This window comes from Bemisia tabaci, chromosome 9, assembly GCF_918797505.1.
Source record: "Bemisia tabaci chromosome 9, PGI_BMITA_v3".
NCBI classification, from domain to species: domain Eukaryota; kingdom Metazoa; phylum Arthropoda; class Insecta; order Hemiptera; family Aleyrodidae; genus Bemisia; species Bemisia tabaci.
In genome coordinates this window covers 37,033,523-37,060,143 of record NC_092801.1, presented here as the reverse complement: position 1 = coordinate 37,060,143, position 26,621 = coordinate 37,033,523, and the positions used below count along the sequence as shown (strand labels likewise).

Genomic DNA, 26,621 nt, shown 5'->3' with positions numbered 1-26,621 from the left:
TAAAATAATTGTATTCAAGAAACTAAGGAATTAAACAATGGAGTCAATTTCTTTTTAATAATATAACGGGATTTACTACCGGTGATTTAGCTATTATTGCCCCAGAATACTTTTAAAGCGCCTTTACGTTCCAGAATCTCGACAGAATTTTTTTTTTTTTTTTTGGCTTAAACGATACAAGAGACATTGTAGTTAAAAATATAAAAAAATTTTCGATTTGGACGTATAAAAAATGTTTAACTCGTTCAGGCACACCGTGTATTGTATGGAGTACTGCTGTTATTCGACCGTTGTCTTCGGGTCAAAATTCTTACAAAGAAGCCCCTTGCAAGAGGCGAATTTTTTGTAATTTCTCCCAGTTTTTTCAGCGTTAGGTATATAAATAAATTGCTTGTCAAATTCTGAGGTCAATTATATTTAATTGTAATTTATACATTTCTTTTTTTCCCCTTCATTTTATTTTTTGTATCGAGAAGTCGAGGTTTTGTTGATTTCTTCGGATTTCGATTACTGTAACCTTTCTTCTATTCGGCCGATTTTTATGACTGAGGTCTCTTTTTATTTGTGTTTTAACGGAAAGTAAGGAAAAAATTGCTAAATACACGCGAAACAATTTTTTTTGAAAATTGGATGAATCCTAGCATGACGGTGAAATGGTTAATGAAGCGTGAGTAATTGGGGTACGGGTATCGGCCGCGTTGGGACCCAAGGCGGCCCAAGGCCCATTGTTCTTCGTGACGCCGACGCAGTGATCAGGAGCGTGGGGACGAGAGGGCTTAGTGGACTCCTGTATGAGCCACGTTTAGCAAATGGTCTAATGAGTCTCGAGGCTCATCACAGATTGCACTTACCACTATCCTGCTGGCCCCGGCTATCAGAGCAAGGAGTACCAACTTTTGAAAAGGATAACAGTGGTGTGGAGATCTGTCAAAGCAACGTTTTGAACAATACGGAGTGAGTGAAATTCTCATTCAAGGAGTGCCGAATTGGTCAGCCATCCTCGAATCAGTTCGCTTGCTTCCGCTTATATATGCATATTTTAAATCAGCGCGTCGTACTCTTAGGCTTTTTTTAAAAAAACCAAGTAACGTAGACTCTTGGTATTCATTGCACATAAACTAGAGAGCCCCAGAATGAGAAACAACTTTAAATCATAATTATTGACGGATAAATAAACTTGTTACACGCTTTGGAAAATCTCAGAAGTTCGCGGTAGTCACTTTTCGGTAAGGAACTAAGGGACTCGGTTATTGTATCGAGCAGGGTTCGAAACGATCGCAAAGGCGGTATACTACGTATACGCGCCAAAATTCTGCTGGTTCCTCTACGAATCATAAAGTTTCGATTTTTTTGCCTCTTGTAGCAATGATTTTTCATTGTTTTTGGAAGTCATGTGCAAAATGTTTCTACCGCAAACTTTTTCTGAATTCTCTTCCTTAATTGTTCCGAGACATCTGTAATTATGACACTGATGATTTTCGGTCCTCCGCAGGAGAATAAACCGATTCATTCGTTCGAAGATAACGGTGATTATGTGATGGATGTCAAGTGGTCACCAATACATCCAGCTTTGTTCGCATCCGTTGACACAGATGGACGAGTAGATCTTTGGAATATCAACACAGATACTGAAGTTCCAACAGCCTCAACATGTGTAGAAGGTAATGCCCTCAGTCAATTCTGTTTCATCCCCTCCTTTTAAACAAGCAAATGACAAGAAGCAAGCAAAGACCACCTCAAATGCGCTGGAATCATAGTGATGTTCAAAAAAATACATGAGAATATCATGGAAAAATTTTAATACATTGACGAATTGAGGGGTGCTGTTTGGATTTGACAATTGAATTTTGAGGGTTGCCTCCCTTCGCCACAATTTTATTGCTGTGGTCTATTCTGCCGTGCTAAGGAAAAACGCAGTATAAACCTTCAGGCGTTGCCAAATTTTCTTTGATAAGTTGCGAACTTCCTGGTAATCTTAAGAAATATTTTCCCCCCAATTTTTAGATAGTTTTGTTCGCAATTTCTATTAATGATTCTGAAAATTTAAAGGAAAAATATTAATAACTTTCCTCAAAAATAAACTTTTTATCAAAAGACATTTGGCAACTCTCGAATGTTCTTACGGCGTTTTTCCTTAGCACGGCAGTATTACTGATAAGTACCCAGGAAAAAGTGTGCTAAGTTTCATGCCTATCGGCGACACGGTCAAAGCCCTTCAAATTTTTGAGCCCAAAATTTATGTTGAATTTACTAAGTTGCAATTTTTGCTACTGAAAAATGCTGTTTTTTTCTGTTTTCTCCCTTCCTCTTCATTTTTTCATTCAGAAATAGTATCCATAAATTTTTTTGAAGAGTTTTGGGTATTTTTCATGTCAACGATCACATTCTGAGTTTAAAAGTTAGTCATGTTATTTTGATTTCCCAAGGTTTTCCTATCAAATGTGGCAAACCAAACATTTTTATAAAAAAAAAGAAAGACTTGACAATTACAAGAGGTTTTAGTATTAATTCTTAATTTTCTCTCCAAACTTCAAAAAAGTTTAGCGAGCATGGCTGGTCACTTGTGATTAATTCTAATGCTCAAGTGTGACCGGATCCATAAATAGAGTCCATATCTTTTCGGAGAAAATTATCCTTAACTTTTTGCAAATGCCTGAAGGAAAAAGTTTGACTCAGAACGTTCAAAAATTGAAGGAGGTACGAAATCTGAAGTTCTGAGACAAAAATTTTTTATTATGTAGAAAAATATGGTTCCAGTGATTAAGAAACGTTAAAGTTATAAAACGTTTTCTCCCAAAAGATCAGGTCCCTTCTCACAGATCCAGTCACAAATATTGAATTTTTTTATTTTTATTTTTCTCAAGCCGGTTATACGGTCTTGCCTAGTGATTGAATTTCATCTACTTTCGCTGAAGACATGTTTTTTTGTTTTCTTGCTCTTATTTTTGTCTTGATGAAGTTCTCTACTTAAACTTTTGATTCACAGGAAATCCTGCTTTAAACCGAGTGTCTTGGAAACCATCGGGAACACATGTTTGTGTTGGTGACGCTCAAGGCAAAATTTCAGTATTTGAAGTGAACGAAAAACTAGCGCAACCAAAACATGATGAATTTTCAAAGCTACGGCACACGTTACAAGAACTGAAACACAATAAGCACGATGAAGACTTAGACAAATTTAGCTCACATAACACTAGTTCAGGGCCTTCCAGTCTAACGTCTTTGATTTCGAGATAATAGAAATCCAAATACTAAGCTAAGACTAATTTCTAGTTTTATTTTATTTATTTTTGGGCTGGACTGAGCATCTCTACCAGTCCACCTGTGATAAATTAATCAAATGAAAGGCCATGTATGTTTCAGACTCTGAAAAGTTTCCATTATCTTGGAGAACTTGAAGGACTCCGAACTGTCAAATTAAATTCTAACCAAAGGGTCTGATCATCGTTTCCCAGAGGAAGGAGTGTAACTATATTTCATGGTTGTAAAAGTAACTCAAACAAAGTTTCTTTTTGCAAGAGTGTGGCAGTACATTTTCTGTTCAAAATTTTTCTGTTTTTTGCGTGTAGTCTAAAGAAAAACAGCAAACATTTTAGTAAGAAATGACCTGTAGCAGGATGTCTAGAATCGGTAAAAATCGGTAAAACTGGCGCAAATTAGGAAATTCTATGTCATCAGAGAAAAATTGGTTATGCATCAGGGAATTTCGAGTGCACCAAGCATTTTTCAATCATGTACCTGCGATAGAGCATATGCTAAATTCAAACATCTGATTTAATTTATTTAAAATGTTTGTTCGTAGAATGGAACAAGTGTAAATTTAGTGGTGCGAAAAATCAGAAAATTTCATTTGAAATATCAGGAAAATATCCGAAAAATCCAAAATGAAGTTTTAGAAGACAATCTTTTTTGAGTTTCCTTGCAAAAGTACACTTCATGGGTAGAAATTTTGCGACATTGACTCGTAGTTACGTTCTTTTGTCTAGGAAACAATGATAGGATCAATCCTTCAATTTGGTGGCCTCTTTGCCTAAGAGAATTGTCTAGGGCGCAGAGGTAAACAGAAGCTAAGCTCATACAAGGCCTCAAGGTGTCACACTCGAATGTCAAACCGAGGTCAAGCTGCTGTCTTTAGCCGGAGTTTAGCTTGAAAAATAAAATCTAGCTCAATAGAAAAAAAAACAAAATCAGCATCTGGAAGCAAATTTTTGCGATCGAATGTCATTCATCAAACGAATTGATCAGTGCTGAGTGATGCCGATGATCGGTGATGTCAGGAGCCAATCAGAGCTCAGATTTTTTTCCTAAATGAAATTAAGAAGAAAATAAGAAAACATGAAACACTAAAACACAGAAATTGCGAAAACACCAGACTTGAATTGACAAAACCAACAACAAATAGAGATGACAGAACAAAAATTTTGGTGAGAGATGAAGCTTCTGACATCGATTGCATCAATTCAAAAATCGAATTCCAGTCCTGAGGTGAATTCAAAATTTCAAATTGATGGATTTCAACGGTCTCTGGTGAGACCAACGAAGAAGTCGAATATCATTGAAAAAAAAATGCACAATCGTCGAATATCATTCAACGGTGAATGATATTCGATCGCGAAAATTTGCTTTGGGAGACCCCTGCTTTTGCATCAATCATCTGGATGCTGAAACCTGTTGGGTCTCAGGCTCGAGTCTAAAATTATTCTTTCCAAAGAGGCCTCCTTTCCTCGAATACTCTTCTATATTTTTTCCTTTCCCTTCTGAACATAACTCTCTCCCACTATGCTTAATATCAATCCCGCAGCTCTAATATTTTAACCATTCTATGCTAAGTCCAAGCTGAGACCATATTATCGGAAATCTGTGAAGTCTTTTAATGACACAAATTTCTAAAATTGGGGCTTATTTTGGTGTGAGGTTTTGATTTGACTGATTTTTTTTCATTCTTTTCAGAGAACGCAAATTTGAAAAGATGATGTTTCCTCACCATTTGTATTTAATTTTGTGTAAGTCAAGAGCAACATAATAGCTAAAATAACAGTGAATTTGCAATACTGTCACAAGTTGCAGGGTTCTTTGGATAATTACCTCTCAACTCGTCATTTTAAAGTTTTGATTCATGCATTGACTATGTATGCCAGTGTTCCGGGGTGCTCCGTGTACAAGATCCATACGCTCTACCGCTCTCCGTGCTACTATTGGCTGAGCGTCATTCTGTGACGTCACGCGTACGGATGTTTTAAGATAGGGAAGCGTTTTTCCCATAAGGTTTTTGTTCGTACGCGGTCCGTGTCGGTATAGGGAATGTCCGCGCGGCACGGATAAATCCGTATGCCTGGCATCACTGATGTATGCATATCTTTAAAGTTTTACCCAAAGCTCACTGAATTCTCCGTCTAAAAACGTGCCTTCATATTTGGAGGAAATTTTAAATGGATTGCAGACAGTACATTTTAAACTGATAATCTAGTTTTTACAGAAGGTCAGTTCTGTCCACACTGCTCAACCAAGAAATGTCCCAGTTGTAGAAATAATGCCATTCTTTTCATGAAGATTTCCTCTCCTCCCAAGATTTTTTTTTCGAATAGCTCACTAAGATTTTAATACATTTTATTTTACTTCCACCATGATGTGCCAATTGAGAATTTTAATCACGCTTTCAAACTTTTTCAAAATCTTTGTTACTTTATGAAACTGTAATTCCAGAAGTTGAAAAGACAAAAATTATGTGCTCAAATTTCTGTAATCCTCTATTTTTTTTCCTGTTTTGAAGAAATACTGCTTTCAGAAGGTCCTCTTTATTTAGCAAGGCATTTGTTTTTAAAAACTCATTATGTTTTTTTTTATAATTTAAAATTTATCTGAGGAATGATCTGATAAGATAAGTGAAAAATTGATCAAAATGCACTAGGTTTCTGCTTCAAAGCTTTGGCTACCTCGAACGCTGTTTGTGTTGGAAAAAAAAAATCACCCTAAGTGAAATCTACTGAAGTTGTACTGAAGTAGAAAATGCACAGCTTTAAAATAATTTCTTAAAATTCTTGAAGGAAACCGTACAATTTTCTACAGGTAATAGTGCGCAGTGCTTCGCTCAGCATAAATGTAGGGACTTACCTGCCGATGCTGTTCCAAAAAATTTCACAAGTCAAATTCTAGAATAATTCATTGCATATCTGTTGCCTGACTCCGTTATGTAAAAGTGTGCTGTATTTAGCTTTCAATATTAAAATTTTTAAGCCTTCTCCGATGACTCTTGTCACAAGGAATCTGTTTAACTCAATACGAGTTTTTTCAAGTATGCAAGTCTTACTTCTTTTTCTTTTTAAAAATTGAAATTACTCCTAATTCATAATGCTTTCAGCAAGAACTTACACAGATGACTTTACTACGATTTATGATTTGAAATTGCTAAGGTAGGAGATACGTGCAAATTTTTCTGAAGTGTAAAAGAATTAGGTAATGTAAGTTCTCTTCCCCTGCATCCGTTTGAGACAAGAGAAGGAGAATAGTAATTTAGGTATGTGTAAAACTTGTACCCTTAATTGCTTCAATCATGGATCAATTCTTTCAAGGAAAATTATGATTCTAATGTGTTAAAAAAAAAAAATTTATGGAAAAGATGTTCATCCTAGAGGTGAGGAAAACATGACAAATGTTTTGAAAAATGTTTGTAAAATACTCCTCAAATCAGTGCTGCACTAATTTCATTTTCAGTTTTGCGGCGTGGTAGTAATTTTTTTCATGTGGATTGTCTAAAATGAAAAAAATTTTAGAATTGAAAATATTTATTTTCTCTCTCCTTGTTTTGCTAGATAGAGGCACCGACACATTTAGTTAAGACTCTCAGCAGCAGATGTTTATTCAAAAACAAAGCTTATTTTTGGGAAATAGTGACTTCCATTTTTTTTTTCTAAACGGATTGAACCTTGATGGATATTCTGTTGTCCTTATTTGAATGAGAGCCCAAATCATGTCAACGAAATTTGGAAGTGTTAAAATCCTTGCAGAAGTTTCTGAGCTTGAATCAAGGCCTGAAAATTATGTCTCGCCATATGTTTTATTTATTTGATCCGTTTTTTTTTTAGAGTAAAATTTTTTTTTCGCCTTATTTGTTTTTTTAAGGCATTTTTCATGGCATTACCTAAGAGAATCAACAAGGTACCGTTGAGTTTTTTATGTTTCGTGCGCTTCATTTTGTCGTTCTTTCAGCAACGTTATTTTAGTTTTAACATGAATACTCGCTTGAACTTTACGTGCAATCACCGGAAAAATTTTATATCAGTCAAAGATGAGTGGGCACTGATTATGTTCCACTTTGATGTCCTGTTACATTGGTTGTTTTCTGAGCTTTGTGCAGACAGTATTTCAATAAGGCGCAAGCCCTAATATTCCAGAGGTAACAAATAAAAAATCTAAAACTTTTAACCACCATCAGACTACTTTTCTTAATGCCTAATAGCTTTCGTATTTTTCTTTCTTTTATCAATAAGTGAAGCTTGCTTGTAAATTTGTAAAATTTCTTGTTAATTTTTTATCATTGTAAAGTAATGAAAAATGAAATGAAATAAACATTTCTCCAGAATTGCATTCTGTAGCATTGTTTGAATCTGATCCATCTGCTCTCCATCTCTACTTAGTGTTGGAGTGAATTATGTTGCCTCCATCTCTCAGAATCTTTTTTCATCAGAATTAAAATTCGGTAAGGAATTGCAGAATCATAAAGAATTCAATGTCTCACTATTTTTTTATTCATTCATAACGTAGCCCTCGCAGTGGACACAAACCTCCAGTTCTTCACTATTTTTAGAGGAGAAGCAAGCTGATTTTTGAACAGGTACTAAAGTTCCAAGCAAATCCACTGGCAAAAAAGTGAGACTCCGATGATAAGAGCAAATATTTAAAAAAAGGTGCCAAGTCGGATTTTTTCTCCCATTTTGAGTTTTTGGCAGAAATGTAATCCTTTTCTGCCTCCAGCGTAGTTTTTCTTGACCCCTATCTATCTATCTATATAAATCCCCATCTATTGGTGTATTTTCTTTTTTTTCGGAGTTTGCACCTTTTCAATAAAAGCGCTTCATTTTTTTGCAATTCTGAATTTAAATCAACTTCCAGTTTGACGTTTTTCGATTATGACTTTTGGTTTGCTCGAAATTTTTGTCTCTTGTCACGCTCCTTCCTACGAAGAGTTGCAAACAATTTGGTAAATCTTTTTTTAACATGTTCCTTTCTTCTTTTGATTCATCGTTTCAAATGATCATCAGTGAATGTTTGGTTTTATTTCTATCCTTAAAATTTTCGATTTAAAACATACCTGACGTATACCTTTTTTTATGAAAATATTATTTCAGTTTAAAAACATTTACATTTTTAAAACGTGGAAAATATTTTTAACACTTTTCTCAAGCGATGGCATCGATATTAATCTGAATGAGCCGTAGCTGTGTTGAAAGCAACAAAACAAAAATGGATAAATGAGATAAAAAAAACTAAGAAACACAATTTTTTGGTTTTAACCTATTTACTTATAGATATTTTTGAGTTAAATACGTCCAATTTTGAGCGTTTGGTTGCGCGCACATAACACTGCAGCAACATAATAGCACAAAATGTAAGAAATAAAAATTAAATTGCTGTGGAAAGCTTTAAATTTGACACGGAACCACTTTCATAGTCACAAAACACACATATTTTCCTTTTTTTTTTTTTTTTTTTTTTTATCAATTTGAATGCGAATAATCCATGCAAAGTGTGCAAGTATATCAAAATCATGAGTTGGAAAACGCTGACCCCGGAAGTTAAAAAATTTAGAGCCGAGCACAGAGCGGAACTGCGTGCTGCCAGCGCAAAACCCGCACTGGCGCTTACAAACCTAAGAGGATACTTCACGCATTAAGCAATGCTTGAAGTATCCCCTCAGGTTTGTAGGCGCTGGCCGGCTGCTCGCCGCGCCGCAACGTGCCACGGCGCGCGCCGTCGCGGAGTTATCGTACTTAGGAAAAATCTAAGAGCCTTCAGCTGCGGCAAATCAAAAGGTTTATCCGGTTCAGGTACAACAAAATGGGATTTTCTTGAAAGATAATTAAGTCCTTTTGCACCAAAGAAATGTAAAAAGTTTTTGTGGTTTTTTTTCTCCTGAACTTCGCGCATCCCCAATTTTAACTAAAAATCTCAATTATATATTTTTCTTTGTTAGACAGAACTGACAAACGAAATAAAAACCAAGCAAGCCCTCGTTTTTTTAAGACATTTTCATCCAAAAATGTCGTGAGCACTTGTCGTTCGTATTCACGTATGGACCGATTAACTTTTGGTGTTCTATTGGTAAGGGGACCAAAACTCCATGCGCTTGATTATTTTCAATTCTTCTAAAAACCTATCTAATTGCTTAATACAACCTAAGCTTGAACACACTTAAACTTTGCGGTCAAAACTGCAACAGCGGTAAAGGAACACTGACAAGGCCGCAGCGTGGAGGCTGATTTAATATCAATCTTGAATCGCATTGCTAAGGCGCAGTGATACAACTATACGTACTTTCCGGAACGCGTGAGGTATCACGCCACGTTTGAAGGCGTTTTGGAATTTGCCAATTTTCCAAATCCAGAACCTTACGTCGCATTGATTTGGCGTCAACCGAAACTGGCCAGCAAATATTAAGCCCTATTACAGCCCTTCTTCAGTACATGTACTAAAAATTCAGTTCCTCAAACGCAAAAAAAAATGAAGTATTTTTCCGATCCCTTTAAGTTGATTGTTAAATTGAGTCCATATCATTTATTTTTTTTTCCTGCGCTTGTTTATTTTTAATCCTCCTAAAATATAATCTTTTCACTAAATACAAGCCTACCTTGAGCACACTTAAGCTTTGCGGTCAAAAGTGCATCAGCGGTAAAGGGACACTGACAAGGCCGCAGCGTGGAGGCTGATTTAATATCAATCTTGAATCGCATTGCTAAGGCGCAGTGATACAACTATACGTACTCTCCGGAACGCGTGAGGTATCACGCCACGTTTGAAGGCGTTTTGGAATTTGCCAATTTTCCAAATCCAGAACTTTACGTCGCATTGATTGACGTCAACCGAAACTGGCCAGCAAATATTAAGCCCTATTGCAGCCCTTCTTCAGTACATGTACTAAAAATTCAGTTCCCCAAAAACAGAGAGAATGCAGTACTTTTTCGATGCCTTTTAAGTTGATTGTTTAATTTAGTCCATATTATTTAGTTATATTTTTTCCTGCGCTTGTTCATTTTTAATCCTTCTAAAAAATGATCAAATTGCTTAATATAAGCCTAGCTTGAACACTTTTTGTCCTCGCGGTCAAAACTGCAACAGCGCTAGGGAAACACTGACAAAGCCGCAGCGTGGAGGCTGATTTAATATCAATCTTACATCGCATTGCTAAGGCGCAATGATACAACTATACGTACCTACTCTCCGGAACGCGTGAGGTTTCATGCCACGTTTGAAGGCGTTTTCGAAACTGCCAATTTTCCATAATAGGAACCTTGCGTGTACGTCGCTTAGATAGGCGTCAACCAAAACTGGCCAGCAAATATTAAGCACTTTCGCAGCCCCCCCCCCCCCCCCCCCAAAACCGGCACGGAGCGAAGCGGAGCGCCGGTTTTTGTAAAATCTACATTGAAACATGTCGGACACTTTTTTAAACTAAAAAATTAATAAATCAGCAATTTCATTTTTTCCTTAATGTATAAAATAATAAAAATTATTCTTTTTATTAATATTTTTTTTCATTCCGCCTTCCTCACATCAAAACTAACTCAAACAAAGCTTCTTTTTGCAAGAGTATGGTTGAATATTTTCTGTCCAAAATTTTGCTGATTTTTGCGTGTAGTCTAAAAAAACCCAGCAAAACTTTTAGTAAGAAATGTCGTATACCAGGATGTCTACTCTTAGTTAAAATCAGTAAAACTGGCTAATATCAGAAAATTGGGTTTGCATTAAGGAATTCAGAGTGCACTAAGCATTTCTCAATTACATGGAATTCAGCACATGCAAAATTGAAAAAGTTGATTCAATTCATCACAGCGGACACAAACCTCCAGTTCTTCACTATTTTCAGACGAAAAGTAAGCTGATTTTTGAACAGGAATAATAAAATTTCAGATAAATTCACTGGCAAAAAACTGAGACTCCGATAATTGAAGCGATTATTTAAGAAAAAGGTGCCAAGTCGGATTCTTTTTTCCGAACTTAAGTTTTTGGCAGAAATGTAATCCTTTTCCGCCTTCAGTGTAGTTTTTCTTGACCCCTATCTATCTATATGAATTCCTATCTATCGGTGTATTTTATTTTTTTCCGGAGTTAATTGGCACCTTTTCAAAATAAGCGCTTCATTTTTTGCAATTCTGAATTTAAATAGACTGCCATTTTGACGTTTTCGAGAATTTTTATTTTAAAAAAATATGCAAGTGAGTGCAACAGCGACAATATTGGGTATATATTTCATTTATTTTTTTCTTTCATTTAAGAAAAATTAAATTCATGATGACATTTCAATGTTTTGTTTGACTCATTCCAAAAAACTTACACTAGAGATCAAATTGCGTTTCCCTGACTTCAACGAGAACGGAAAGATTAGAAAAATGAGAAGAAAATCTCATTATTACACTCCGCATCTACGATTGCAATGAGGAGCGAGGTAGGGACATCGATAAGCTGTGGTCATACTAATAACCAATGAAATTGTAAGATTTCGAGATATCGCTCCATTTTGAGTTTCTGCTTTGATTGCTGATACAGAGCTTTACAGTTTCTAAAGGGGTGTTTCATCATTGTTAGATGTGGACTCTTTCGAAAATTGCGGCGCGTTTCGAAAAAAATGACCTAGGTTCAGAGTATTCTCCAGCTAATTAAGACAAATGCAGTTTCAGGGGAATTTTGCACCGCTTGTCATGGATTATTTGCTTCAAAGAAGAAACTATAGTGATTTAAGGGTAGCGTTACCTACCTAACGGTTAGAAAATGAACTTATGCGAGGAATTGTTTTATCAGACGGTAATTTTTTGGAATGAATGCATGGAACATTGAACGAAACAGACATTAAAAGCTTATGACAAGGTAATAATGATCTACCAATACTTTACACTATACACACATGGAACGGTACAAATAAGCTTATCACATTATAACTAAAATGTTTGATGGTCTTTTGTCGAACTTGATTAAATGGACTGCATTCTGTGATGAGGAGCTATTATTTAAGACTCATTGCAGAAACAATACATGTTTCATCAGTTTCCCTGAGCAAACAGGTGGTTTTATGGATGAACCTGAAATAATAGTTCTATTTTGCATCATGGAGTCCAAGTATGGGATCTTGTCCACCTGAGACAGCTACCAACTCGAATACCTTGACAACTTACTTAGCTTTTCAAAGGCAGATTTATTAAAAGGCTTACAATACTATGTCAGTAAAACAGTTTTTCACTACCTCGGCCATTGTGGAAATAGACTTAAGTTTTCTTTTTGTTCGTTTTTTTTGTCTGAGAGGCCGATTAAGGTTTAGATTGCTCGGAATCTCAAGTAGTCCAGAAAGAAGAAAAAGAAGACGAGAAAAAGGATATGAAAAGATACAAAAGCTATAGGTGTTGTCAAACGCAAATCCAACATTTTCATGAGTCTTCAAATGAGAGGGATGATTTCTGACACTATTTGCTCAAAATGAGGAGACATCTTTTTAAGGAGCGATACATCGGAACAATTTTGAATTACATTTTGCAATGAAGAGCCACCATCTCTGGTTCTTCCATTAAAGCACCTTTCTGCATAGGGAATCCAGTGGCATCTATGTTGTTTCTAAAATGAGCTAGAAATAGTGGTTACTTATTGCAAAATGTTGTCCATATCGCTAGTGCAGTTATGCTTTATGAAGAATTAGCACCTATCCTGTCAACTTTTAGTATTGGAGAATCATACAAGACACTAAATGAAGATATGCAGTAAAGGTACCTTTTAATGCCTGCAATCTTCTGTAGATAATTCTAACACGGGATTCAAAAAATCAATTGTGTTGTTGTATAAGTCCCTTATTGCGCCCCCCAGGGGCATACGGGATGTAATTTAGCTAAGAAAGTAGTGTAAGATCTATTTATTTAAAGAATACTAAAAAAAATGTTCCTATAATATAAATTCATTGCGTAATCATAGAATATTCAAACATGTTATTCAAAATATATTTCGAGGGTATTCAAAATATATTCTCGAACATTCAAAGAACTTTCTAAATGGACTTAATGATCGGCATGAGAATATTCAAAAACATTCTGCCGACGTTCATACGATCAGAGCCAAGGTGACGTCATGACTGCATTTCGCGGAGTATATTCTCATGGAAAAGGGAAAAATTTCTCAAAGCGCATGATTGCGGACTATTAACGTTTTGTAATTGGATTACATTTTGCAATAAGGAACCACTATTTCTGGCCCATTTTAGAAAGAACATACATATTATTGGTTCCCCTATACAGATACGTGCTTTTATGGGAGAACCAAAGATAGTGGTTCCTTATTGCAAAATGTAATCCAATTAGGAACTACAATTTCTGGCTCATCCGTAAAAACACTTACGTACATAGGGAAATCAATGGTACATACGTTGTTTCGTGACTGAGCCAGAGATGTAGCTCCGAATCGCAATGTGTCACAAATGTAGTCCAATTTCTCTCGTCAAGTATTCCTTCAAAGTCACTACAGGTGAATTTTTGCTAGTAGATTTGCTTGACATTTGACCTAGATGAAGAACTTGATAAAAAATTAACCGAATCCGGTCGCGAAAATCCGCTATACGTCACACTGGCTCTGACCGTATGATCACTAAATGGACTGCATTTTGCAATTTGGAACTATAAATTCTAGCCCGGTTTAAAAACAACGTATGTGCCGTTAGTTTCCCTATGCACATGAGTGTTTTTCCAGAAGAGCCAGAATTTATAGTTCCAAATTGCAAAATGCAGTCCAAATGGTGCCTATCGACTGGTGCGTCTCCCCGCTTTGTTCTCCGCAAAAATAAATATTTTTTGAGAATATTCTAGTTTCACCAATGCATACCAAAAATATCATTAGAATATTCGTGCGCTACAGGTCATTTCTGATTATCAAATAGGTCAGTTGCGCCGGTCTCAGAATCGCACTTTGATTCTTGATTCTTGTGGATCAGCTATAAAAACATAGTAGATCCGCCCAAACAGCAACACCCTACTTTCAATATTAACCGAGATATCGCGCTTTGAAAATTTCAATTTAAGACGTCATCCACCGCGGTAGTGACACCATTGGTTTCTTCCACCTTGCTTTCATCCGGGTTTCATGTTGAGTGACCTAGTGCAAATGTGATGTGTATCATTGACTGACAAAAGCAAGGTGGAAGAAACCAAGGGTACCATTACCGTGGTGGATGACGTCATAAAACCGACTTTTCAAAGGGCGATATCTCCGATAATATTGAACATAGGAAGTTGCTGTTTGAATAAATCTTATTATTTTTAGCTAACCTACAGGAATCACGCATCAAAACACGATTCTGAGACCAGCGCAACTGAAACACACGTGACCAGCCGCTGGAGAAGTCTGCCGTGCTAAGGAAAAACATGAACATTCAAGAGTTGCCAAATTTCCCCGGATAAAACACATATTTTCTCGGAAATTGTCCATCAAATTTCGAACAAAATCATATGCAAAATTGTAAGAAAAATATTTAAAATTCTCCTAGTAAATTCGGGTTTAATTTATGGATATCTGGCAACGTCTAAAGTCTCATACGGCGTTTTTTCTTAGCACAACAGAAGTGACCAAAGTCGTTCTTCCGCCTTGAGAGCGACGAGATGGGAAAATTCTTGCACAGATCACAGGCGCATGGTTTCAGTCCGGCTGAAGTGAGGGGGTCTCGGAGGTGAGTTTCAGCACTTCAGCAGTCGTTGAGGAAGTAGAAGGACTCGCCGGGAGGGGGCTTGCTCTTGGGCGGGGGAGGCGGGGGGTAGACCCTCTGCAGGGTCTGGAGGCTGCTGCAGGAGACGGTCCGCTCCAGGATCTCGCCCCAGTACTTCTCGCTGAGGCCCTCCAGGTCCCGGTTGTGGTGCAACTGCGCCTGCGCCTGAGCCTGGGCCTCCCGCGACGCACCCGATGACGTCATCGTCGAGATGAATCCGTTCGAGCAGCATCGCGGCAGCGCCTCCGCCGACTTCCGCTTCTTCTCCGAACGACACAGGATCTGGAACAACGTAAGTGGATGCTTCGATGATGAACTATGGAGCCCTCAAGGAATCAAGGGAGGGTACAGGGAGGGAATCGATCAAAAAATGAAACAAGCGCACTGGAAAAAAACGCAATGGATATAGAGTCCGGACTCTTAAAAACATCGACAAGAAAAAATACTCTTGATTCAATCGGATTTTTACTTGAATCGAAACGAAATCCGCTTAAATTAAGAGGCTTGGTTCTTGATTTAAGCTAGATTCTGATTGAATCAAGAGTACTTTTTCTTGTCGATGTTTTTAAGAGTCTGGACTCTAGATCCAATGTGTTTTTTTTTCCAGTGCAATCTGCCGATTAATAAATCAATCAATTTTCTATTGAAAAATAATGGAAGATTGGAGATTTTTGAAGGAATCAAGGGAATCGATCAAAAAATGAAACAAGCGCACTGGAAAAAAACACATTGGATCTAGAGTCCGGACTCTTAAAAACATCGACAAGAAAAAATACTCTTGATTCAATCAGATTTAACCTTAAATCAAAAACCAAGTCTCTTAATTTGAGCGGATTTTCTTTTTGATTTAAGCTTAAGGTGATTCGTCAAGCTCAAAAGAAGTGGTCGAACTGGCATGCGATATATCGCATCTTTTAGGTCAAAAATCTCGGCAGATTTTGAATTTTCAGTAAAAAAAAGGACGATAGCCCCTGCGCATGAGCCTGAAGAATCATTCTAAACCCAAAAATCGGCAAAATTCAGAGAAATGAAAGCAGGATAGTGTTTGGAAAAAAAATCTCGCATTCGATTCAGCTATCCATTTCGGTATCGAATGCGAGGTTTTTTTCCAAACACTATCCTGCTTTCATTTCTCTGAATTTTGCCGATTTTTGGGTTTAGAATGATTCTTCAGGCTCATGCGCAGGGGATATCGTCCTTTTTTTTGCTGAAAATTCAAAATCTGCCGAGATTTTTTACCTAAAAGATGCGATATATCGCATGCCAGTTAGACCACTTCTTTTGAGCTTGACGAATCACCTTAAGTCTGATTGAATCAAGAGTCCTTTTTCTCGTCAATGTTTTTAAGAGTCTGGACTCTAGATCCAATGTGTTTTTTTTTTCCAATGCGGTAGAGCTCTAATGAATGGAATTTGATACATCCAACAGGCGAGATTGTAGCGATATCGATTGGTTCAACATGTAGACATAGCTGTAAAAGTCAATTTAGAAATCTGAGGGAAAGGGTTTTTTGTGATTGATTTTTTATTTTTTTTTTAAGCGTGCCAGTAGGGCTCGCTTTTTGAAATCACTCGGATGTACCATAGTACAGCACACCGATCAACCAATGCTATTCAACGGGCCGTCCAAATATTTTTTTCCTCGGACCCGTTTTCTTGTCTTTGAACCATTATACTGTCAAGCCCTGATGGTCTCTTACCAAAAAACCGAATGAACTGCTAATTGGGAACCCTTGAGAACATTTTCCTGTCAAAACCGTATTATTTCATTTGACAAAAACCTCATAGAAGCTTTCTTACGCTCGGAGGACTCAACTCTAGAACCTTCTTTCCCGCCAAAACTGTTTAGCCAATGAGCGTCTTGCACTGCAAGTGCAATCTGTGATGAGCCTCGTGACTCTTTATACCATGTACTAACCGTGGCCCCTGCAGAAATCCACTCAAACCACTGCAGTTATCTCCCGATATAGCTTTGGGTGTCAGGTTTCGAGCAAGGCAATAAAAGACGGCGAGGAGAGGGTCGCCTCGTCGAACCTATTATCTTCCACGCCCGATTAACCATTCACCGTGACGCCAGGATCCACCAAATTTTCACAAAAATTGTTTTCCGTCTATTTAGCGAGTTTTTCCTTACTTTCCGTTAAAGTACAAATAAAAAGAGACCTCATTTGTAAAAATCGGCCGAATAGGAGAGAAGTTACAGTTCGAAATCCAAAGAGATTAACTCAACGCGATTTCGATGCACGGCAGTTCGCCCAAATCACGGTCGTGCGAAATGCCGCATATCAGCTTAAAATCAAGATAATTGGACGGAATCTTTAAAATCAATTTACATTCAACGTTCATGAATCAATATTTTCTCCCAAATTTAGCAAAAAGTACCAATTGATGCAAATAACAAAGACGTGAAAATAGTAGGTATGTGTCCAACATTTTAGTTATTCGGCACGCTTTTCCAACATATTCATGTTGGATTTTTCTGCTTGTTTTTTTTTTTTTGAGTACAAAATGCCAATGAAAAGTGAGATAGTTAGGAATTTTCTCTTTTCAAGTTTTCCCACCATAAATCCTAAATTTATTTTGAAGGTTGTGTTCTAGTGTATTGAACCAAACGATACATCAATACAACCACTGTGGAATATAGTTCATGGATCGTAAAGCTGAAACAGAGGGGATTCCTGACCATATCACTTTTCAATGCGATACTTTTCTCATAAGAATAAAAATCAATCACAAAAAACTGATTACTGGATTGAGTTTTGAGGCCATGTTCACAAGTTGAACCAATCGATATCGACAAATCTTAGCAATAAAAGGCCTGTTTAATGCAGCGAATACGATCCATAAGTTCGTAATAGAGTGCGGTCTTAGAATATTCTGTCAATGATTTTTTGGCAGCGCACCTGTTTTGTCCAGTAGTTCACACCCACGCGTAACTTAAGCAGCAGTGGCTTGGTACAAATTATATTTTAGTTCGTACGTAAAATTATATTGACAATATTGAAATGAGATAATTGAGAGACAAGGAGGTGTTAATATGGTAACTCGCTTTTTATATGAAATGTTACTCTCTTCTTTTAATTCATCTTTTCAAATTATCATTAGTGAATGTTTGATTTTATTTCTATCCTTCAAATTTTCGATATAAAATATACCTGATATATACCTTTTTTCTTCAATGATAATATTATTTCATTTTCAAAACATTTACTTTTTTAAAATGTGGCAAATATTTGTAAAACCATTTCCAAACGATGGCATTGATATTAATCTGAATGAGCCGTACCAACTTGTGTTGAGCGCAACAAAACAAAAATGAATAAAAGAGGCAAAAAAGAATAAAAGAGGCATGAAGCACGCAATCTTTGGTTTTAACCCATTTGCACATCTATCTTTTGGAGTCAAATACGTACTGTTTTGAGCGTTTGGTTCCGCGCACATCACACTGCAGCACAGTAAACGCACGAAATATAAAAGAAAAAATTGAAGTGCATTGGAAACCATTAAACCACGGAGCCACCTTAATATTTACAAAACACACATTATATTTTCCTTTAATAATAGCTTTTTCAACAATTTAAATGAAAATAATCCATGCAGAGTATGCAAGTATTTCATAATCATGAATTGAAAAACGGTAACTCCGGGAGTTCAAAAATTAGAGCCAAACACAGAGCGGAACGGCGCCGGCGTGCTGCCAGCGCAAAACTCGCACTGGCGCCTACAAACCTAAGGGGATACTTCACGCATTGCGCAATGCTTGGAGTATCCCCTTAGGTTTGTAGGCGCTGGCCGGCTGTCCGCAATGTGCTACGACCACGGCGCTTCAAGCAACTATTTCACAACAGAGGTGTTGCACAGTATCATACGAAATTGGAGGCGCTCCAACATATTAAGAATGACGATCATCCTCTAAGAGTACGGAGCTTTCCTCGCAAAATAAATCATGATACTACGGCACAAAAAGAGAGCGACCGTCCAAAAACTCATTAAGTCCTAGCATTGGTGTTTAATAACGTTCAGCATTATTTTTGAGTTTTTTTTTTTAGAAAAAAGTGACTCGATTTCGGTAGAAACATTCTTGAGTATGCCGTCAAGAAGATTTAATTTTCAACTAAGAATCAAATGAAAGCGGCTTGATGTAAGTATGACTTATCTTTTTATAAAAGCACCTTTTCTTCTTTAAACAAACATTATTTTCTTTACTAATTCATGAAAAAATCTTCTCGGCGGTGAATTTGAGCATATGTCTGCTTGAATCAAGTCACTTTTTCATCTAATGAAGTTCATAAATCATGCTGAACGTTATTGAATACAGATACTACGACCTCGTAAGTTTATCCCTCATTCTCCCACGATATTATACAATTTCATCCAAAAACGTCGTGAGCATTGTCGTTTGTACTCGCAAATGTACGAAGTAACGTTTGGTCTCAATTGGTAAGTGAATTTAAACTCCCCAGCCAAAAAACGCGTGGACGTAGGTAAACTACCGAAAAATACAGGTGCGTGGACAAAAAACCGTTGACGAAGCGTCCTTTAACCAGACGCGCTCAGCTATTTTCTTTGCGGGCGCGCACTTGTGGAGAAGATGAGCACCATTGAGATTAAAGAACTAGCTTACCAAAATTTCAACCGTCAATTAAAATATAGACCTCCAATGAGCAAAAGATCGTAGAGTTGAGGGAAAATCGGCCAGAGAGGGCCCAAAAAATTGCCCTTATCGATACCCATTCTTTAAAAAAAAATGTGGCATTAATTCGGGTTCTGACAACTCCTTATTCTTCATCCGAATCGTTTCTTCCCTTTTCCGGGGGTATTGTTCTGTCAAGATGCAGGATATCCTACACTCCCTTTGCAAGCGAGAAGAATCAATGGATGAATGCCAAATCCGCCGGTCATTCAACAAAACAACTCTCTTACTTCCCGTTTTTCGTCCGGCTGCACGGCTTCCTCAATACGATTTAAGGGTACTATTAATTCATAAAAATACGTGTATCGATGATTTCAGTAGAAAAATTCATATCTCCGATTTCACCATTGCAATGCTCCGCTCGGAGTTCATTTTGATGCAAATGTTTCGACTCCTGTGTGTTGCACAGAATCAAACGCCGATCAAACGATACATCGCCTCTAGTCGAGGCAAATAAGCCAAAAAAGGGGCCATAGCCTGCAAAAATCCCGGGCAGCTATGTTATCATTGATTCCTATGTAATTTTTGACGCTGAATCCGAATTTCAACTTTGGACCGAAAAATTCGGACCGGAAAGTTGCCAAATTTGGCAAAAATGGCCTAAAATTGGCCTTTGGCCAAGCCTAATAAGTTCTTTTACTCGCTGTATAACATGAACCCCATGCATTATTCCATGAGAGACTGTATAATGTCAAAACAGCTGATATTATTAGCTCTACGTCCTTTGTGTATCTTTCAGTGATTCATTTCGTTCTGCACTGTCGAGAGGTAGAATGATGTTACCATATCTTAAATAATATTTCAATTATTTCCTAGCAATAATAATAAGTTATAAAAAGTTTCGTATGGTGAACGCTCTCCAACGTCAAAACGTTGGAATGAACCCCTGCTGGTTTTTTTACCAAGATAAAAGTAAGTAACAGTAAATTACAAAAATGCATACAGTCAAATGGAGTTTGAACCAAGAAAAAGAGGTTTCAGGTTTTATTCCTCTGTGAGACTCAAAGTTAAGGACAAAGTTTAACGACTATGCACCATTGCTCACGTTAAAACTATTTTTTCTCGAGTTTGAATTTATGTCAGCAGGAAATTTACGACGGGTTTATTTCAAAATTCCTGACTCATTTCTTTCCCTTATTACGACTTGGTACATTTTTTATCAACTCGGTCTAGCTTTCCTAGAAATTTCACGTATTTTTACCAATTCTTGACTAAAAAATATTCCATTACCAGACCAGTTTTGGACATAACATTTTTAATTTTCATGGCAAATTTTGGACTCATAATTTTGATGAAAATGACAAAAAGAAATGTTTTGTAAAACGAATGGAAGCATGTCATTCTTTCTTTCCAAAAATTATGTCTGCGGAATGAACAAACAGGGCGTAAGTGACTCTGACACTTTTTTTATTGCAATTATTCTTCTTATAGGAAACAATATTTGTACGGATAATTTAAGGGTACTTACATTTTTGAAAAAGAGTTCCCGGCCGATCCGCCGGAAATTATTGTTCAAGAGCCAGTATAGAAAAGGATTCCAAAAACTATTACTCAGAGCCAGCCAAGTAATGAAAAAATCTAAGACAGCCGGCATCTGCAACAGCGAACAAATTTGAATTAGAACAGAAACCTCAGCACTCATTCACACATATCGAAAAAATGAGTCAGTCTATCTTAAAACGTAACATGTCGGCAAGGTCGGAGTTATGAGTTGGATTCTCTGCCAAATGGAACTATGTGCATAATGCCGTGAGCCCTGTTATGCATATATTCTTATGAGTCTCAGGGATCATGTCATTAATCCACATAGTTCCGTTTGGCAGAAATACGTCCAGTCAAGCTACGGTTAAGCTAGGTTTTTTGACGGATCTTACTGTTTTTCATCACTATCGTCACCTTCCGGATAAAGTATCACAAGCGCCATGCGATGCTCAACAATTTCCGCCGCCATTTTTTTTTTGGCGCGTATACGTAGTATACCGCCTTTGCGATCGTTTCGACCCCCCACTCGATACAATAACCGAGTCCCTTAGTTCCTTACCGAAAAGTGACTACCGCGAACTTCTGAGATTTTCCAAAGCGTGTAAAAAGTTTATTTATCCGTCAATAATTATGATTTAAAGTTGTTTCTCATTCTGGGGCTCATTAGTTTATGTGCAGTGAATACCAAGAGTCTACGTTACTTGGTTTTTTTAAAAAAAGCCTAAGAGTACGACGCGCTGATTTAAAATATGCATATATAAGCGGAAGCAAGCGAACTGATTCGAGGATGGCTGACCAGTTCGGCACTCCTTGAATGAGAATTGCACTGCTCCGTTTTGTTCAAAACGTTGCTTTGACAGATCTCCAAACCCCTGTTATGATTTTCAAAAGTTGGTATCTTTGCTCTGATCGCCACGGCCGTAAGTGACAGCCGTAAGTGCAATCTGTGATGAGCCTCGAGATTCATTAGACCATTTGCTAAACGTGGCTCATACAGGAAGCTACATGCGCACATATGGAAATCTACCTACCCCTCTCTTCCCCTCGCGCCTGACCCCAGCGTCGGGTTCTCGAAAACAATAACCGAACCGGCTCGGCTCACGGCGAGGCGGCGCGGCGGCCGGGACCCTAATTACTTACGCTCGATTAACCATTTCACCGTCACGCTAAGATTCGTCCAATTTTAAAAAAAATTGTTTCGCGTGTACTTAGCAATTTTTTTCTTACTCTCCGTTAAAACACGAAGTAAAAGAGGTCTCATTCATAAAAATCGGCCGAATAGAAGAGAAGTTACAGTATTCGAAATCCGAAGAAATCAACGAAACTTCGCCAGACGAAAAATAAAATGAAGGGAAAAAGAGAAATGTAAAAATTACAATTAAATATAATTGACCTCAGAATTTGACAAGCAATTCCATTATATAACGGAAAAAAAATTGGGAGTAATTACAAAAAATTCGCCTCTCGCAAGGGGCTTCCTTGTAAGAATTTTGACCCAAAGACAAGGGTCGAAAAGCAACAGTACTCCATACAATACACAGTGTGCCTCAACGAGTTAAACATTTTTTATAAATCCAAATCGAAAATTCTTTATATTTTTAATTACAGTGTCTCTTGAGTCGTTTATGCCAAAAAAAAAAAATCCGTCGAGATTCGGGAACGTAAAGGCGCTTTAAAAGTATTCAGGGGCTATAATAGCTATAAAATCACCGGTAGTAAATCCCGTTATATTATTAAAAAGAAATTGACTCCATAGTTTAATGCCTTAGTTTCTTAAATACGATTATTTTAAGCACTCAAACATTTATACCACCAGTTTTAGCCATGGGGTGATTTCCTGAGAGCCGATTATATCACGAATTTCTCATAGAACCCTTCAAAAATGGCTTGCTTTTTGGGCAGCCGATTCGGCCATCGAACCGGGGTTTAAAGGGAAGCTGATAATAACACAAACCTCTGAGAAAAATTTTGAGATAGACATGGATTCTGTTCAGCATATCGATGCATAAGCATTTTCACACGTAGAATCTTATTTTCACGTCAGGGAGTGGACATATTTTGATTTTATCGATTTTATACGGAAAATTGATGGTTCTTCGGAATTGAAATGACTTGTAATTGTTTCTTGAAAAATAAAGGCACCCAAAATGAATAGCATAATGACTTTTACATATGTGCACTCACGAAATTGATTCGTAAATTCAACGAGTGGGTACATCAACCTGGTATATCAAGTTTCTGCAATATTTTACGGCAAATCGGTAGATCTTCGGTATGTAGATTTCTTACTTTTAATTCATGAATGAATAAAGCATAAACATGGTTGAACTTCTTCCCATGGAAAGACGTTTAAAGTAACAAAATCAAGACATATTTAAAGCAATTGCATTTATATCGAGTCAATTTCTTTTCAATAATATAACGGGATTTATATACTACCGGTGATTTTGGTATTTTAGCCCCAAAATACCTTTGACTTCGACTTCTAGGAGTTCGACAGAATTTTTCCTTTCTCCGCTTAAATTATTCCGCAGCACTTTTCTTCAAGAATCTGATAAGATTTTGCTTCAGGCAGATCAAAAAACTCAAATTCGTTCGAATAGCTTTCTACATTCACAATACACAGTCTCGTCAAAGTACGTCGTTGAAGTGTTGGATCGTATGAATTCTCTTGTTGCGCTACTTGCCTATTTTGAAATCTCTGTAAATGAAAACTAAAGGGGTTGATATGTGCGAGTTAATGACGCGCCTTATCAACACATTGTGTTGGAGTTCACTGCTTGTTTTTTTTTTTTTTTTTTTTTTTTTTTTTTTTTTTTTTTATCAGCTTTCGTATGCTGTTGGGAGAACAGCATACTAAACCCTGAGGAGAGGGCGTTGTTCGTAAGGCGAGCCGGATCAAATGAAGGGGCCAGAACGAGATACGCACACTGCGCTTAAGCTCAAGATACGCGAAAAAAGTTACACGGTTTTAAGTGACTTCCCGATCTTCAACAACACGTTAATGCAGCTAACTCAAAACTGTCAATAACCGCGATACGCACTTCTGCACTTTTACCATCGACACGCGCTTGAGCCACCAAATCTCGATTCCATCACGGAAAAAATTAAATTGCTGATTTGACAATTTTGCGGTTAAAAATTGTCTGCAATGTTTCAATGTAGATTTTACAACAAAAAAATGCTATTTCAACCACCCCCGTGGTTAAATTACATTTCCACTTTTGTAAAATGTACATTTGAAATATTACAGTCACTTGTTTTTAACAATTAAATCGTTAATAATCAGCAATCAATTTTTTCCGTCACACGGGGAAAAAACACATTGAATCTACAGTCCAGACTCTTAAAAATATTCTTGCTTCAATCGGATTTTTGCTTGGATCAAGAAGCAAGCCTCTTAATTTGAGTGGGCTTCCTTTTGATTTAAACAAAAATCTGATTGAATCAAGAGTATTTTTTCTTGTCAATGTTTTCAAGAGTCTGGACTCTAGATCCGATGTGTTTTTTTTCCAGTGCATAACTAGTATAACCGACTTATTCCTTACACGTAAACATATTTTTTCTTTTCTTGTAAAATTCAATTGTTTTCGAATATTCGGTTTCAAAATCGAGTGATTTGAATCCGGCAAGTAAAGGTGTCTATCGAAAGTACAACGTCGTGACCACTCATGACACGGAGAAGCGAGAAGGGGCAAAAAATCCCCGCGCCGTAGAGGGACTGAGGTCGGGGGACCGGAAGTCATAAATATACGGGACCGTATTGATGTCTAGCTCGGTGAATTTGGCATGGGTATACCAGAGGGGGCAAACCGAGGGCGGGGAGGAGGATACATTAAGAATCGGAATCAGTTCAGTAGGTCGTAGCGGTGGCCACTATAGACTGTTTCAAACTTGAGTTCACTACTAGGATCCTCCGTTTAAAGGAATATGAATTACATTGAACGTAATAAAAAATGTTAATCTGGACCATCATCTTACAAAATAAAAATGCCGTAAGCATCATAACATATTTTTAGAGAGCACCATACACAGGAAAAAAAAACACATTGGATCTAGAGTCCAGACTCTTAAAAACATCGACAAGAAAAAATACTCTTGATTCAATCAGATTTAAGCTCAAATCAAGAACCAAGCCTCTTAATTTGAGCGGATTTCCTTTTGATTTAAGCTTAAATCTGATTGAATCAAGAGTATTTTTTCTACGAGCAGTCAATGTTTTCAAGAGTCTGGACTCTGATCCAATGTGTTCTTTTTTTTCAGTGTGAGTCAAGCCACACGGTTGTTTTTACCTCACGCTGATTCCCTGAAATCAAGAAAGTTACGGCTTGCCTTCGTAGATTTTTTTTTGTTACTAAAAGCCTAAACTGCTGTATTACTTCGAATAGTTTAAAAGACATTTCGTCCACAATTTTTTGTCCGTGCATCTGTTTTTTCTAGTAGTTTTACGTTCATGCGTGTTTTCGGCGAGAGAGTTTTGGTCCACTTACCAATTGAGACCCAGTTACTTGAGCCACATGTAAATACAAACGACAATAATTACTCGCGACGTTTTTGGATAAAAATTTATATTGTCTTGGAAGAATGAGGGTTTGATTTTTTTGTGTATTAGTTTGGTCCAACGGAGAAAAATATATGATTGAGATTTTCGGTAAAAATGGGGGAGCGTCAATTCCATGAGAGAAAATTCACTAAAACTCTCTACACCTCTTTGGTGCAAAAGGACTTAATTAACTTTCAAGAAAATCCCATCTTGTTATATCTAAACCGGATAAACCTCTTGATTTGTCTCAGCTAAAGGCTCTTAGATTTTTCCTGTGTACGGTAACTTTGCGCCGGTGCCGTGCCGCGGCGCTTCGAGCTACTATTTCGCCAAAGAGGTGTTGCAGAGTATCATACGAGATTGAAGACACCCCAACGTAGAGGACCCCCAATTCGCCATGAGGGAAAATTCACTAAAACTCTCTACACCTCTTTCGCGCAACATGACTTAATTATCTTTCAAGAAAATCCAATGTTGTTTTACCTGAGCCAGATGAACCTTTTGCTTTGTCTCAAGATTGCCTTTGATTTACCATAAGGCTCTTAGATCTTTCCTGTGTACTGTAACTTCGCGACGGCACCGGCTTGTCGTGGCGCTTCGAGATACTATTTTGCCGAGGTGTTGCAGAGTATTACACGAGATTGAAGGCACCCCGACGTATCATGATTGATGAAACCTTTCAATAGCTTGAGGTTCTCTCGCAAATGAAATCGAGTGACGAAGACAAAGAGGAGCGGTAGTCGAAAAACTTACTGACAAAAAGTCTTAGTATCTACATTCAATAACGTTAAGCATGATTTTTGAACTTCATTAGATGAAAAAGTGACTTGATTCAAGCAGAAATATGCTCAAATTCACCGCTGAGAAGATTTCCTTATGAATTAATAAAGAAAATAATGTTTGTTTAAAGAAGAGAAGGTGCTTTTATAAAAAGATAAGTCATACTTACATCAAGCCGCT

At 37.2% G+C, this 26,621-nt stretch overlaps 2 protein-coding genes across 4 annotated transcripts in view; one reads left to right on the top strand and one right to left on the bottom strand.

Annotated features, from left to right (window-relative positions):
• Positions 1-7,584, top strand: part of sw (short wing) — a 37,795-nt gene extending 30,211 nt beyond the window's left edge. For all 3 annotated transcript variants that reach the window (XM_019050047.2, XM_019050046.2, XM_019050049.2), the window contains 2 exons: positions 1,493-1,661; positions 2,987-7,584. In XM_019050047.2, coding sequence (XP_018905592.1) covers positions 1,493-1,661; positions 2,987-3,237 — 420 coding nt within the window. In that variant the 3' untranslated portion in view covers positions 3,238-7,584. The remainder of the gene's footprint in view (positions 1-1,492; positions 1,662-2,986) is intronic.
• Positions 7,585-11,447: 3,863 nt separating this feature from the next.
• The window catches only part of LOC109036102 (trace amine-associated receptor 8c), a 165,629-nt gene continuing 150,455 nt past the window's right edge, over positions 11,448-26,621 (bottom strand). The window contains 2 exon segments of the mRNA XM_019050053.2: positions 11,448-15,226; positions 21,105-21,230. Of these exon segments, the coding sequence (XP_018905598.2) occupies positions 14,924-15,226; positions 21,105-21,230 (429 nt within the window). The 3' untranslated portion in view covers positions 11,448-14,923.